Source organism: Furipterus horrens, unplaced genomic scaffold (assembly GCF_987537825.1).
Source record: "Furipterus horrens unplaced genomic scaffold, mFurHor1.1.pri manual_scaffold_2, whole genome shotgun sequence".
Taxonomy (NCBI): domain Eukaryota; kingdom Metazoa; phylum Chordata; class Mammalia; order Chiroptera; family Furipteridae; genus Furipterus; species Furipterus horrens.
The window spans coordinates 9,421,031-9,436,814 of NW_028327172.1; the positions used below are offsets into that span (position 1 = coordinate 9,421,031).

At 40.0% G+C, this 15,784-nt stretch overlaps 1 protein-coding gene across 1 annotated transcript in view; it reads left to right on the top strand.

The window, feature by feature from the left end:
* LPXN (leupaxin) overlaps positions 1-7,639 on the top strand; it is a 32,337-nt gene extending 24,698 nt beyond the window's left edge. The window contains exons 8-9 of the mRNA XM_090260993.1: positions 6,696-6,844; positions 7,177-7,639. Of these exons, the coding sequence (XP_090117119.1) occupies positions 6,696-6,844; positions 7,177-7,446 (419 nt within the window). The 3' untranslated portion in view covers positions 7,447-7,639. The remainder of the gene's footprint in view (positions 1-6,695; positions 6,845-7,176) is intronic.
* The last annotated feature ends 8,145 nt before the right edge of the window (positions 7,640-15,784 follow it).

Sequence of the window (15,784 nt, forward strand, 5' to 3'; positions counted from 1 at the left end):
ATCCTCTAGCAGCTCTTGAGAACAGGATAGGAGATAAAACTTTTGAGATGTTGAGTATCTGAAAATATTTTTGTTCTGTTGTCTACTTTAAGTTGTCCAGGTGGATAGTTCTAGAAGGAAGCTGTATTTCCTCATATTTTTGAAGACTTCGCTCCACTGTCTTCCAGCTTCCACAGTTGAGAAGATCTTATCAAGATTTTGTTCTTATTCCCAATCCTTCCTATGTGATCTGTTTTTCCCTCTTCCCATGTTTTTTCGCCTTCTGTTTTCTGGATTGTCTTGATTTTTCCTGACTTCTTCGTTTTATGTTTGTTTTGAACAAATGTGACTCATGCATAGAATCAGAAAGCTTCTTTATTTTGTCTTTTGCTGTCCTTTTGGAATTAACTCAGTGGGAAATAATTTCTCCTCTCTCCTAAATAAAAACTTGGGCCACCCCACGTCTGTTCTGATTACTCTTTTATTTTCTTTTAAATATTTTTCATTAAATTTATTAGGTGGACATTTGTTAATCAAATTTATGTTTCAAGTCTGCAGTTCTATAACACACTATCTGTATATTGCATTGTGTACTAACCACCCGAAGTCCAGTCTCCTTCTGTCCCCATATATTTGACTCTCTTTACCCTCTTTGCCTTCCTTCTACCCTTTCCCTCCGGTGACCACAATTTTGTTATCTGCTTCTATGAGGTTTTTTGTTTCTTTTTCTTGTTTGTTCTTTTATTGCTTTCTGTTTTATATAACACGTATGAGTGATATAATGTGGGTTTTGACTTTTTCCCTCTGATTAGTCTTTATAAACAGTTCTAAATAGAAAACCAATTTAAAACACAAAACTAAGTCCTTAGGTAATGCAGTCTGTGTAATAGCTAAAGCTTACAAGTTATTTAAAGTGATAGTTACTCTCTCCCCTGGCCGGCCTTTAAGCGGCAGGAGGCCAGGGAAGGGGGTTATCGCTTTTCCTCTGTCCTTTCCTGCCATTAGTTTCTACCACACTTACCCCTGTTGCTAACTTATTAAAAATTTTAAATTAAATTTATTGGGGTGACATTGGTTAATAAAATGATGTTTCAAGTTTACAAGTCTATAATTTTGATACATCATCTATATAATGGATGGTGTGCTCCCCCATCCAAAGTTTAGTCTCCTTCGTCACCATATATTTCACCCACTTTACCCTCCTCACCCACCCTTTTCCTCCGGTGACCACAATACTCTTACCTACGTCTATGAGGTGTTTTGTTTGTTTGTTCTTCGGTTGCTTTCTGTTTTATATCCCACATGTGAGCGAAATCGTATGGTTCTTCTTTTCCATTTGATTTGTTTGGCTTAGCATAATGCTCTTGATATCTGATCCTTTCAGAGTTGAAACAGGGCTGGACAGAGATGAGAGTCAAGGGCAGGAAATGTTTAACATGTCTAGTACTGTTATATCTTTTCTTTATGCTGTATGGGCCTGGCAGATGTCCAACTCCGACTTTTTCCTCTTGGATCCTTTTGTGGATTTAGTATAGTTCCAACTGAAAACTCTTAATTCCCCTTCACAGGTCTTGGCTGGCTGTTCTCTCCTTGGCATGTTTCTTTGAGGGTCCATTTCGCAGATTCTTGATTGCAGGGTTTACATTGGTTGCTCCTGGTGATCTCTTAGAAATTATTGCAATGGTTCTAGATTATCCCTTTTATTCACGTTTGCATATACGGATCATGGGAAACTTGTACCTTTCTCTTGCAGTCTGTGGGATTGACTCTCTCTTCAGCTGCCACAGGTCCCATCAGCCAGACTCTCACCTATAGACTTTTTCCAGGGATGAGTCAATTACAATCAATGGTATCCCATCAATGGCAGGGGACATATACCCAGCTCTCTGCGTGATCCTACTGAAGTCCCTCTCTTGACTTGAGATTAGCAAGAGCCATACCTCATCCCTCTTGGGTGTGGTAGTGGAGCACCCATAGCACAGTCTTCTCCAAAGAAATCCCTCTCTCGATAGCCCTTTCTCTTTATCTGTTTTGTGTCCTGGCTGTAAGCGAGGAATTCAAGAATTATGAGAATAGCCCATGGCTATTTACTTTGAGGGGTGTCTTACAGCTCAGTTTGGAATTTGTTATCTATGACATTATGACATCTCAATGCCTTACATCTTGTTATATATTTTTAAATGATTGTATTTATTTATTTTTAGAGCGAGGGGAAGGGAGTGAGAAAGAGAGGGAGAGAAACATCAGTGTTTGGTTGCCTCTCGCGCGCCCTCAAGAGGGGACCTGGCCGTCAACCCAAGCCTGTGCCCTGATTGGGAATCAAACCAGCAACTCTTTGGTTCACAGGTGGGCACTCCAGCCACTGAGCCACACCAGCCACAGCTGTCTTGTTATATTGATCTTTGCCAATGCTGCTGATCTTTGCTTGCCCATTGCCTATTTAAAAATGAGACACTAAAATCCTAATTGGGATACAGGCAGAATGTGTGGACTGGTGGACTCAACTGTGTGGTACGTGACTAGGATGCTCTAGCCATTTTTCTGGAAGACTCCTAAATATTCATATTTTAGGTCATTAATCTTGAATCGGTTTTACCCAAGAGATGTTGCTTCTGCCAGCATCAGGAGAATTTAAAAAACAGATTGGAAGATGGGGTTTCACCCTTCAGAATGTCGACTTTTATTTGATTTCCATTTTTCAGTAGAAAGCTTGAATTCTTCTCTCATAGGGCCCAGTGTCCCTGATCCCTGGGACTCTCTGGTTTGATAATTTCAGAATTAACCACTGCATCTTATGACAGGGTGGGGAATCTGATCTTCTAACAGCTCCTCAAACTTGCAAAGAATTCTGTTTCCAGCCTTGAAGACTATTTTATGCATTCAGTTCCCCAGCCCCTCTGATGTTATGGAGCTCCGGATGGCTTGAATTTTATTGGCACCGCCTCTCTCTGGGGATGTAGGTTTCAGTGTTCTTATTTTTGCCAAACGAACTGTCACACTTATACCCACTTTAAATTTTTTAAAATTTTATTAATATCTCATCTGTGGCATCTCTTTTCCTTTTCTCTTTTTCCTTATGGGTCTTTCTAGTTTAGGTTATTCTCTAACTATCATGCCAGTGATGTTTCAAGAGGAAGTGAAGGTGTCTTGCTCTCACCAACATGGAATCTCCTCATGTCAGGCCTGTTAGTATGTATATTCCTAACCACTATTCATTTAATCCCTACCAAACTGTGTGAGACTGATTTTATTCCACATTTTACCTACTTATAGATGAAAGCACTGAACTTCAGGGAGGAAAAGTGAATTTTTTTTTAAGTTGTACAATTAGAAAGTCAAAGAGTTGGAATTTAAATTTAAGGTCTTGTTTTTCCAAGTCCCATGTTTTTTGTTTTTTGTTTTCTACAACATCATAACTGCCCCTTCTTAGAGACTCAGTCCCTCTTCTAGCATCGGATCTTTTTCCTTTCCTGGCACCAAAATGATACACTTTATTTGAAGATAGACCTGATTGAGTAGCACCAATATTACCCACTAGCAAAGTGCGTCGCAGTAATTTGCATCTTCTCTGAAGCTTGTTGAATGCTTTTCACAAATCATTAGGTCTTTCATTTCTAGATTGCACTTTAGTTAAGCCACACTTTTCATTTAGATTTAATCTAAAGTACATTGAAATGTGTCATGGTAAATTTATACGGTACTGGTAGCCATAGAAGTCTGAGGGTTAGCTGAGTAGAATAGTCAGCAAGTGAACACTGCCCAGGGATAATTATGATGTGGAAGTTGCCCAAGAACAAAACAACTGAACGCCAACATATGTCAAGAAGACATATAAGTTAGATACAAAAGAAAAATATCTCATCCATAGGATAACCAGGAAGCACCACTGCTCTTGTCTTGGGCCTCTTCTAAACAGACAAGGCAACTTGGGTCATTTATAACTTTACATAAATATGAAGCCACACCTAAGATATATTTATTTAGACAACTGATAAAAAAAAGGCCATTTACTAGTCAGAAGCTCCTCTTGGGTAGTATTTTTGTTTTTATCCTTTCGTCTCTGTAAATGGGTCTCCCGCCATACAGTTAGTCCATTAATTAGGTGGCATCCTGCCTTACCCCAAGTCACATAGTCACACATAGAGCTTCTATAATGACAACTAAACCATGGAGCCTCCTGGGAAATTAAATTCATCTGCATTTTTGTTTCAGTTCAGGGAATTCCTCTTTAAGACTCAAGTTTCTAAGCACATCAGGCCTTAACATCCTCCCACGGGGACTGGGTCCTCATTGCCTACCTTTCCTTTTAATTGTTCATTATCCAGGCCATGCAGGTGCTCCCTAATTTCCCCCATGGCTAGGAGCCTCATCCTCTCTCTCTCTCTTGGTGGCACTTTTAATTGTTAGTGTTTCCCATCCTTCCTCCAGAAGTAATTGGCCCCAGAGAGAGCCTCCAGGAGTGTAAGTGCTGAAACTTTCTCAATTTATTGGATACCAAATGCAGGGGTATCACAGCAAGTTTGGTTTGATTGCTTTTGATTCCCCTCCTGAGACTCACCTGAGTTCAAAGAGAGGCTGTTACTTCCCTGCTATGTCATTCTTATGACCAGCTACCCTATGAAAGGCTGGGTGAGGGTCATTCCTAGGCCAGTTGGTATGTCTTGTAGTTTTCTCAAGTAACGCTCACTTATAAGCAAGCTCATTTTTAGGTCATTTGCATCACCTGAGGACTTGTTAGAAATCCAAATTCTCAGGCTTCATCCCAGACCTATTGAATCAGAAACTCTGGAGATGGGGCCCAGCCAATAATCTGTATGTTGATAAACTCTGGGTGATGGATAAACACAAACATTTAAAAAATATTGGGCCACACAAAAACAAGAAAGAGGGTTGTGCATTTTGGTTTGTTTTTCTTAAATACTAGGCTTTCCCACAGTTAGCTGTACTTGATCAGACTCTAGAAATTCTTTGGTAAAGTAAAAAAAAGTAAACTCATCTGTGTCTCAGGGAGAGGAACATAAGTTAGCTTATAAAATGACTAGTTGATTGTTAGATCTGTAGGCCTCAGGAGCCCATTAAACTATCTGCTTTTCCAAGACAGCATAGCTGAACAAGGCAAGACATATCAAATAGTGACGGAAGATCGTGGAAAGACTGTAGCTACCTGATTTGGGTCCCAGTCCCTGGCTGCTGCCATTGCCCCCCATCCCCATTAAGAAAAAAAAATCCTCCTGCTACTGTCAAAGTCAATTTCTAGAAATAATGTTCTTGGTGAGCTGCTTTCTGATCCACTGAGCATGCTTTGTTCACATGTCGCTTTAGTGGGCACAGGTAGATCTTCCATATTTACAAAGCTATTCGCTTATGATATTTAGGTTCAGCCAATATTATCAGGTCTCACAGAGAGGTCAAGGTCAGAATGCATTAAGATCTTTGTTGTTCTTTCTGTCTTTAGAATACATCCAGTAGGATTGTACAGTCAAAATACTGTGTGTTAAAGGCACTAGAGTCAATCATTGCCTTTCTTTGGTCATATCACCAATTTGATATGTAGTTAACTTAATTTGTTTCAACTTGATTCAATTTTTAGGGATAAATTTTATAAAACAATAACTGAAACCATATATTTATTTAGGGACTTTTATATTTACTATATTTCTCTGAGGTACAATTAGCAAATATTTTCCTTAGTTTGTCCTTTGTCTTGGTTTCACTTAAGGTGTTTTTTGGTCATGTATAAGACATTAAGATTTTTAATGTAGCTAAATTTATTAATCTTTAACTTGCTTTTGAAATTTGAGCCATTTTAGACAGTTCTCATTTCATTCCCAGATTAAAGAAGAATCCATCCATTTTTAATTCAAGTATTTTTATGGTTTGAATTATTACATTTAGATCTTATACCCATTTGGAAATTATTATTTCATAGTACTTTATTTTAAAATATTAGGCGATTTTTTTCCAGGTGCTATTTTAGATACTGGAGATACACTGTGGCAAGACCAACAAAATCTGGTTTCTCTCCCGGCTAATGTTCCAATAAGGGAAAACAGACCACAAAGGTGATTTCAGAGAATGGTAAATGCTATAATGTCAATGAAAAAAAAATGGAATGATAGATACAGGCTGGAGAGATGCCTCTCCGGTAAGATAATTTTTTAGCTTATTTATGAATGACAGGATGAGGCTAGCCACATCAAGGCCAACAGAATAGTTAATACTAGGGCATCGACAAGGAATAATCCTTAACACAGTCAAGTGCTCACTGTGAACCAGGCTAGAAAATGGTCAAATGATTTTTTACAACATCTTTCTTCAGCAATGTTCCAAGAACAGTCATCTTGTTTGTCTTCATGAGACAGTTGTGAAGTTGAGGAAGAGGCTTTCTCATTTTCAAACAACATCTTTATTGGGATATAATTGATATACAAGAAATCTGGACATATTTAATATATGCAATTTTATGAGTTTTGAGATATGCATATATATGCAAATATGGATTTGCAAGTTCCTAGTGGCACAATACTGAAACACTCTACCTGCAGTATCCATGTATTTCTTAGAGCAGCCCTTTGAGGGAGGTATTTCTTCTTAACCCCATTTTAATATGAGGATACCGAGTTTGGGAGAGCTTAAAATCATTGGCCTCTTCTCAACCACCAAGTTGGCTTAAGGTCTCAGTCCGCAGCAGTGAACCCTTGATTTCCTCCCTCCAGGCTTTCACGAGAAGGACAAGAAACCGTACTGCCGAAAGGATTTCTTAGCCATGTTCTCACCCAAGTGTGGTGGCTGCGACCGCCCAGTGCTGGAAAACTACCTGTCAGCCATGGACGCTGTCTGGCACCCAGAGTGCTTTGTTTGTGGGGTCTGTATACTCAGTTATTTTTTTTTTTTTTAGATTTAGGGCAAGTCAGGAGTTCTCCTCTCCGAGAGGCAGAGCTGTTAAGAGGGTTCACAGCTTGGGATGAGGCATTGGTGTGGACTTCCAAAAGGAGACACAAAACTTAGCATTTCTTGTGAGCATTTGCGTGTCTGTTTTGCAAGCGGAACATATTCTACCCTCCCTTTGTCAAGAACCCACATGAATTCCTTCTACTGGCAGATAACTGGCAGGAATTCCTAGGCTGCAGGTTTTACTTGCTGAGGTTTTCTTCTGACAGCTGCATTCCTTTCTTGTCTCTTCTCTCCAACCCCCAGGACTGCTTCAGCAGCTTCTCTTCTGGCTCCTTCTTTGAACTGGATGGACGTCCATTCTGTGAGCTCCATTACCATCACCGCCGAGGAACGCTCTGCCACGGGTGCGGACAGCCCATCACCGGCCGCTGCATCAGTGCCATGGGCCACAAGTTCCATCCCGAGCACTTCGTGTGTGCTTTCTGCCTGACACAGTTGTCGAAGGGAATCTTCAGGGAACAGAATGACAAGACCTATTGTAAACCCTGCTTCGAGAAGCTCTTCTCGTTATAATCTCAGCCGAACCCACAGCCCCTTCAGTTCCCCTATAGAATTTAAACCCAGAGAGGAAAGCGTACATTTGTTCTTACTGACCTTCTGCTCAATAAGCATACAGAGAAGGTAAAGGTGATGACCAAAGAAGGGGACGTCTAGATGTCACATGATTGGGCTTGCGGTCTTAAGGTTTTGATTTGTAGTCTTTTTTTTTTTTAATTGGGTACTTGGATTTAGATCTGGGCCCCGCTATCTAGCACCTTTTCAAGTATCTTTTCCCTGTGTACGCATTCATTTCACGACTGGTTTTCTGACATTCCTCCATTTTCACCCCTCTGATGTCCCTGCTCCCGTCTTCTCTCCTTCGGCCTTTACAAGCTTCCCGTATTTCCCTGTGACTCGCTTTCCCACGGTCACAGCTGTGGACTTGATCTTTGCTCTCAGGAATCATGGTATCATTCTTAAGCTCCTTGCATCTCCCTCGGGTGTATTTCTCTTTTTCAAGAGGAAGTAGATTTTAACTGGACAACTTTGAGTGCTGACATAATTGCTAAGTAAAGTGGCTTCTTTTTAATGACTCGGTGTCATACAGTTTGGTAGATAAACCTTCTGCTTCTCATGTTAATATCCTAAGCACTTTGTGCAGTTAAATTTGTATCATGCCTCTTGTGTACTTCCATACAGTAAGCACTTTTTTAATCAAAAGAAATTTAAAGGAGGGACTCCTGGTCACTAACTTTTAAAAATTAATTTGGGCCCATAATACTTTTTTTACTTTTTTTTTTTGCACTTAGATAAATGAATCATCTGAAGATATGGCAAAACTTCTTAAAATAGTTTTCATCACTTTGTTACTGAACGATAAAAAACTGGATCTCCACTAGGAACTTGTAAATCCATATTTGCATATATATGCATATCTCAAAACTCATAAAACTGCATATATTAAATGTCCAGATTTCTTGTATATCAATTATATCCCAATAAAGATGTTGTTTGAAAATGAGAAAGCCTCTTCCTCAACTTCACAACTGTCTCATGAAGACCAACAAGATGACTGTTCTTAGAACATTGCTGAAGAAAGATGTTATAAAAAATCATTTGACCATTTTCTAGCTTGGATTAGGAAATCCAAGCGCCCAATAAAAACCTCCACTTAATTACTTGTTCCTCTGCAAAATATTGTCAGTTCTGGAAAAGAACTTTATTAAAGAATCTGACCTTCTCATGTCCTACCTCAAGTAAACTTCAGAAGGAGTCATGCTTACTCAAAAGAGATATTAATAAGATCTGTACTATATCATTCTTACCATGGTCTTAAAGATAGTGTATGATTGTTTGTTAAGATACAAATTAAATGACTGAGGAAAACTCCTTAACTAAAGGTATTTCTTAAAAATATAACCGATTTGGTGTCTAGATTGGTATGGGCACAGAACTTCCTGGAGAACTGATGGGTCAAGTGATTCTTGTCAAGCTTTATTATATCTGTCTGGATCCTGCTGTCTAGTGCCTCTGCATCTGTATTTTCCACAAGCACACATTTGTTGTAATGGATGATAAGAGGTTTTAAGAGTTAGAAGGAAGTGGTAACAGTTAATTCTATGAAATAGGAACTTCAAATGCATCCACGCTGTGTGGGAGACCACACAGATAGGGAGCCATCTGGCCTCATGTCCTGTTTGGCTGGCTAAGAGAACCAGACTAAGCAAAATTTATGTTCCACTTCAAAACATCATCTTTACTGAATTTGACTCTATGACGTCATATGCAGGTGTTAATATGGCAGTGCTCATGGTTGCCTTGGCAACTTGACAAACTAAACTTGAGGTTTTAGCCTTAAAGAATGTTCAGGTACTAAAACTTTTGGTTAAGGATTAGCTATTTTGAGGTTTCAGTAGATCTAAATATTTTAAAACGTCAAGAGAAAAGCCAGAGTTCACTAACATGCAATTAATAAACAAAGACATTTTCTTCTCACAATAAATATAAGTGATTATACTTGTTCAAAAGGAGATGATACCTTCAGGACTACTGTTTTAGCCACAAGGAAAAGACCTCTCAAGTAAAAAGTTATTTTGAAAAAAAAACAAATATTATTGTTTACCCGTCACCTGCTTATTCTTGATTCTGAGTAACTCCTAGCTTTAAAAAAAGCAAAACCTACCCTCAAAGAGCAGGGCTCTCCCACCAGTGATACAGATAGATGATAGAAAGATGATAGATGACTGGATAGATATAGATATCAAAGAATATGCTATAGACTGGAAACTCTATTCTCCAAGAGGAATTTCTCAATTAGTTGGCCAATCATTATTTAGATTAACTCTATAACTCCCCCAGGCCATACTTTGGTAAAGACAGCAATTATGTTCCATACAAATCCTAGCATGTACTTCTCTTAAGGTGGTAGGATGGCCGCCAGCAATATGCTCCGTTTTTCATGACCAGCAGAGGGGGAGAGAGTGCTTTCCTCTAGCTCAGCAAGAAAAGTCCTGAGATTCTCCTGACTGAGCCACAAACCCGCAAGTGACTTTTGCGCGGGGAATGAACTGTGCAGCTTGGCTGAAACCAAACTGGTTCCAGAGTTAGGAGCAGGACTGAGTTCCTGAAAACACAAGGACTTTGTGGAGGAATTGTGAATACTTAAAAAATCTGGGTACTGCTGAAAAGGGGGTAATGAATCTTGAATTCATGTGACTGCAGGTTCAAAAACACAAATATTAAAGTGTTTTCTAAGTTTCGAGGTAATACAGAAGGTAGGCAGATAGATATGCCAGTGCGCCGGGGGAACGTGTCTGAGAACTCATGGAGCTCAAAAGTGTTAAAAAGAACAGGAGGCAGAGGGACAGGTCTTCCCTAGGCCCCAGGGCACAGCAGTAAGAAGCAGCAAAAGCAGCTTCAGTCCCGGAATCTGAAAAGGGAGCTCTTCCAGCCAAAATGAAGGTGAAAAGGATTGACAGCTTTCATTAGGGGCAAATGTCTTGGGCATCGACAAATCCTTACTAAGGGCAGTGGTGGCAGCCACTAAAATATGGAACTGAAAAAGTAACTGCTCCCGCAATACTGAGGAGGCCCTGTTACCATGGGGGCAGCATGTAAGTGCTGAGAACACAGAACTGAAAGGAGAACTGGAAATCTCCTGGGGTCCCCTGGATGAGAAAGAAAGAAACCTCAGATAAGAGCTAGTGCTTGCCATTGAGCTTGTTGCAAATGTGTAATTTTGCCGGGAAGCAGCAGCGTCTCAAAGGAGACAGTTTATGTAGGAGGTTCTACCTCCCCATTGTACCTAAATTAATCAAATGCATTGTGCCTAAATTAATTTCCTGTGGGAAGACAGTTCTTAATTGTGTCAGTTCGCAATCTGGACAATTGCATAGACGTCCAGGCATCTGGGTGAGAATAATTCATCTTCCCTTCCTATTTTGTATATCACCAAATCTAAACAAAAACAGGATTCTAGGAATAACGTCTTTGCATGGGACAACTACCCCAATTCCTGTCAGAGATACCTCAGGTCACAGGTGCTGATGGAACAATTTCTACAGCCGAGAATGAGCACACTAAGAAATCAGAGAGCCCTGGCTGCGTGGCTCAGTGGATTGAGCATTGGCCTGTGACCCAAGTGTCACTGGTTCGATTCCCAGTCAGGGCACATTACTAGGTTGCACGTCAGGTCCCCAGTTGGGGGCACGAGTGAGAGGCAACCACACAGTGATCTTTCTCTCCCTCTCTTTCTCCTTTCCCCTCTCTCTCAAAAAAATAAAACTAAACAAATAAATAAATTATTTAAATAAATAAAAAAAGAATAATGTAAAAGATTTTTATAATAAAAAAAAGAAAAGAAATCAGAGGACTCCATTTCTTTTAAACTTTAACTCAAAGGAAGTCACACAATTCGATTTTGGATTTTACTGCCTTTGGACTTTGGTATGCGATGGTAATTAACGTGATTGGACAGAATCAAGAATGTGAAATAGAGTGGGAACACGCTTTGCAGCACTATTTTATTTCAGTGTAGTTTCTCCAAAAGGAACCACCTCTCTGCCCCGTTGGGTCCATGTGGTTACAGTGCACAGACTTTACCCTCAGCTCCTGAAAGGACGCAGGTGTCAGGCCTGACCAGTGAGCTTACTTTGTTCTTCTGGACCCAGGTGATTAGATCAGGGGTAGACATGTGATTCTAGCAAAGCCAATCAGATTACTCCTCAGGACCCTTGCTGAATTATTGAGGAAGAAGTATTCTCATTCTGCTGGGATTCTAACTGTAGAATAATAAAAAACCATCGCTGCTGAGAGATATCTTAATTATCACTTAGGGGAGACTGCTTGAGAAAGAAGCCAACACAGAGGAAAGTACAGTTGAGTAATGATGAGGCAATGTCTTCTTTATTTTGAGCCGCTCAATCCTATCACATCAGCATCTTAACCCCAGACTGGGAAGTAATGTGCATAAATAAATTCTCCTTTTCACTTAAACTGATTTGAGTTGGAAGTCTGTCACCAGTTAATTGAGTAAGCACAACAGATATATTCTCTCTTATAAACTTAAAAGTATTGCAAAAGAATGAATAAGTGAGTGAATGCATAAACTTAATAGTGGCACAGAATGTGGATTGCATGTCACCATGAAAAACAAATAGACAAAAATAGTATCTGGTCACTTCCCACTGCTTTTTACTTTAGAGCACAATGAAACATTTTTATTTTAAGTTTGAGGTATCTTGTAGCTAGCTGACATATTTAGAATAAAAACTTCCTGTTCCTGTCCAATTTGTTAGTAAAGTTGAATAATGTTTATTAATATTGCTAAAGGGAGAGGGGAGGAGTGCTGTCATCCTCTAAGATGCAAAACTGCACTGTAAATTATGGTATAGATGCTGCTTTGTCTAGTGCTCATCCATATAAAGCTATTAAATCTTTAATTATTGTAATGTTGAGTATTTGTATTAAAAAGTAGTTATAGACTTCCGGCCAAGATGAAGGCCTAGACCGACAGGCTGCATCTCCTTCCACAACTAAGAAGGAATACAAATACCTCAAAACTAGAGACAACCAGAAGTTCCAGAAAATTGAGCTGCATGGAAGTCCAACAAACAAAGAAAGAAAGAAGAAATACTCATCCAGACAGGGAGGAGGGGCGGAGCCGGGGAGGAGAGGACACGGAGTGGTGGAAGCAGCAGCAGCAGCAGCAGCAGGCCAGCTGAAAGCGCAGTCACACATTTAAAAAAGTCGGGAGGAACACCTGGGGAGCACTCCCAGCCCCAGACCAGACCACACAGCTCATGGTCCCAGCGCCGGGAAAAATAAAGACTCATTGCTTCTAACTGTGCAAACAAGTGGGGGTTTGGGCGGATGCAGGAACTGCCAGTCTCTCAGCAGAGTCCGATTGTTTAAAGGGCCCACACAGTCCTAGAACATCTGCAGACCCACCCACTCTGGGAACAACGGCCAGGGCAACAGCTAGAGAGGCGCCAGTCCCATACAGAAGTGGAAAATGGGCAAGTGCTGAGCAAGCAGCATTGCTTCCTCTCAGACCCATCCCCCACACAGAATGCCACAACGTGGTGAAATGGGTTGTCCTGCACTGATGAATATCTAAAGCTCCGCCCCTTACAACATAACAGGTGCGACATCTCTACCTAAGACATAGAGGCAAACAAACACAGGAGCCAGTCAAGATGAGGAGACAGAGAAGTATGGCCCAAAAGAGGGAACAGATCAAGGTTCCTGTGGGAGAACTAAGTGACGAGGAGATAGCCAACCTAACAAATGTAGAGTTCAAAATACTAGTGATAAAGATGCTCACAGACTTGACAGATATGCTTAAGTACAGCAGACGCATAAGGGAAGAAGTGAAGGCTATGCTAAATAAAATGAAGAAAAATCCACACAAAACCAATGGTGAAGGGAAAGATGCCGGGTTCAAATAAATGATTTGGAATATAAGGAAGAAAAAACAGTCAACCAGTACAGAATGAGAAAACAAGAACTGAAAAAAATGAAGAGAGGCTTAGGAACCTCTGGGACAACGTTAAACGTGCCAACATCTCAATCATGGTGGTGCCAGAAGGAGAAGAGGAAGAGCAAGAAATTGAAAGCTTATGTGAACAAATAATGAAGAAAAACTTCCCAAATTTGGCAAGGGAAATAGACATATGAGTCCAGGAAACATAGAGAGTCCCAAACAAGCTAGACCCAAAGGGGACCACACCAAGACACATCATAATTAAAATGCCAACAATCAAGGATAAATAGAGAATCTTAAAATCAGCAAGAGAAAAGCAGAGTTACCTACAAAGAGTTGCCTATAAGACTATCAGCTGATTTATCAAAAGAAACTTTGCAGTTATGAAGGGGTTGATAAGAAGTATTCAATGTGATGAAAAGAAAGGACCTACAACCAAGACTACTCTATCCAGCAAAGCTATCATTTAGAATGGAAGGACAGATAAAGTGCTTCCCAGACAAGGTAAAGCTAAAGGAGTTCATCATCACCAAGCCATTATTATATGAAATGTTAAAGGGACTTATTTAAGAAAAAGAAGATCAACACTATGAACATTAAAATGACAGCAAACTCACAACTATCAACAACTGAATCTAAAAAATAAAAACGAAAACAAACTAAGCAAACAACCAGAAGAGGAACAGGATCATAAGTATGGGGATTATTTGTAAGGTTGTCAGCGGGGAGGGGAAAGGGGAAGAAATGGGGAAATGGTACAGAGACTAAGAAGCATAATTGGTTGGTACAAAATAGACAGGGGAAAGTTAAGATTAATATAAAAATTGGTGAAGCCAAAAAACTTATATGTATGACCCATGGACATGAACTAAGGGGAGTAGGATTGCTGGAGGGAAGGGAGTTACTGGGAAGAGGGGAGCAAAGGGAAAGGAAATTGGGACAACTGTAACAACATCATCAATAAAATGTACTTTTAAAAAGTAGTTTAAAAAAACTTTATGTCTTACTTGCAAACAGGAAAGAAAGAAAAAAATTTAAAGCTACAAGATAATTTGACTTATATTTACCCTGAAAGTTGGTCCTTGAAGAAAATCGGGTATACAGGAGGTCAAAGAGGGGAAAGAAGACATTTACAGTGATTCTGAGGGAAGATCTTAGGGACACATTTCAGTGTCAGGTTGAGGGTGATGATTTTCACAACGTCCAGCGACACTTGGAAAATAAGGCTTTCTCACTCCAGGTGCTTTTGCATTTTTAGACATGAATTCAATATTGGAGGCTTAAAAATAAAGTGAGAAGCTTAGAGGGAAAGAGAGTTTTCTGGGGTAATGTGAAAATTTTGGAAGAGGAAAACGAGAGGGGAGAATGTTGTGAGATATATGAAAAAACTTGTGAGTTGGGCAAGATAAAATCTCCAAAGCTTCTAGCAAAGGAGGAAACATGGGAAATAAGAAGGGTGACATGTAACACACTCTCTTGAGGAAAAAAGGGCCATGGTAGGTGGGTGGAGGTGTCTGTCACTCAATTACTTCCGTTACACAAACTGCTTGGGGAAGCTATCGCTTAGCCTAGCGTGTCTCTTAGTTTGCGTTTTTCTTGAAGCAGACCCTGAGATAAGGATTTGTGTGCACTAGTCTGTTTATGATGGGAACTCTGGATACACAGTAGGGGAATGAGATAGCAAAGGGAAGTAGGGCAATTCAGTATGTATTAATGAACAGATGACTGCTGTGGGAAGTTGGAGCTCAATATTCTTGAGCACCTCTGGAATTTACTGTAAGGACACATGGAATGTCAACCACCCCCTACCTCTGCCTCCTCTGGCCTTTCCTAAGCAACCTGGACATGCTTCTGTGGTCAAAGAGAGCCTATCCTGTAAGTCACAAGTGCCCAGAAGCATCAGTGTGCACCCAGCAGTGAGTACCAACAGATGTGGGCGGGGAACTTATAGCATCTGTTGGAGACAGTTATGAAGGGGTAAGCATATAAGAAAATATCCATCGGGAAGCTCTTCAAATCACTAATAATCACAATACTTTGAAAGTGTGTTAAGCCATTTATTTGCAAAACTTTACAGTTTTCCCAGCTCTATGGACTTCAATGTATTTCATCTAGCATAATAATTAATAATGAAGAGGATTGAGGAAGGGAGTGGGCAAAGATTATTATTTCCATTTTACTTAGATAAAAAAAAAAGATCAATTACATGAATAAATCAGATCACTCAATTTTAGTGATAACATTCAACCCAGACCAAAGTTTGCCTTGTCTTTGCCTGAGACGCTTTTTTAAAAAATGGTCTATAACAACAGTATATAGGACATCTCAAAAACGGGGCCCACAAGGTGAATATTTAAAGTAAAAGTGAGGGCCCTAGGATGGGACAGA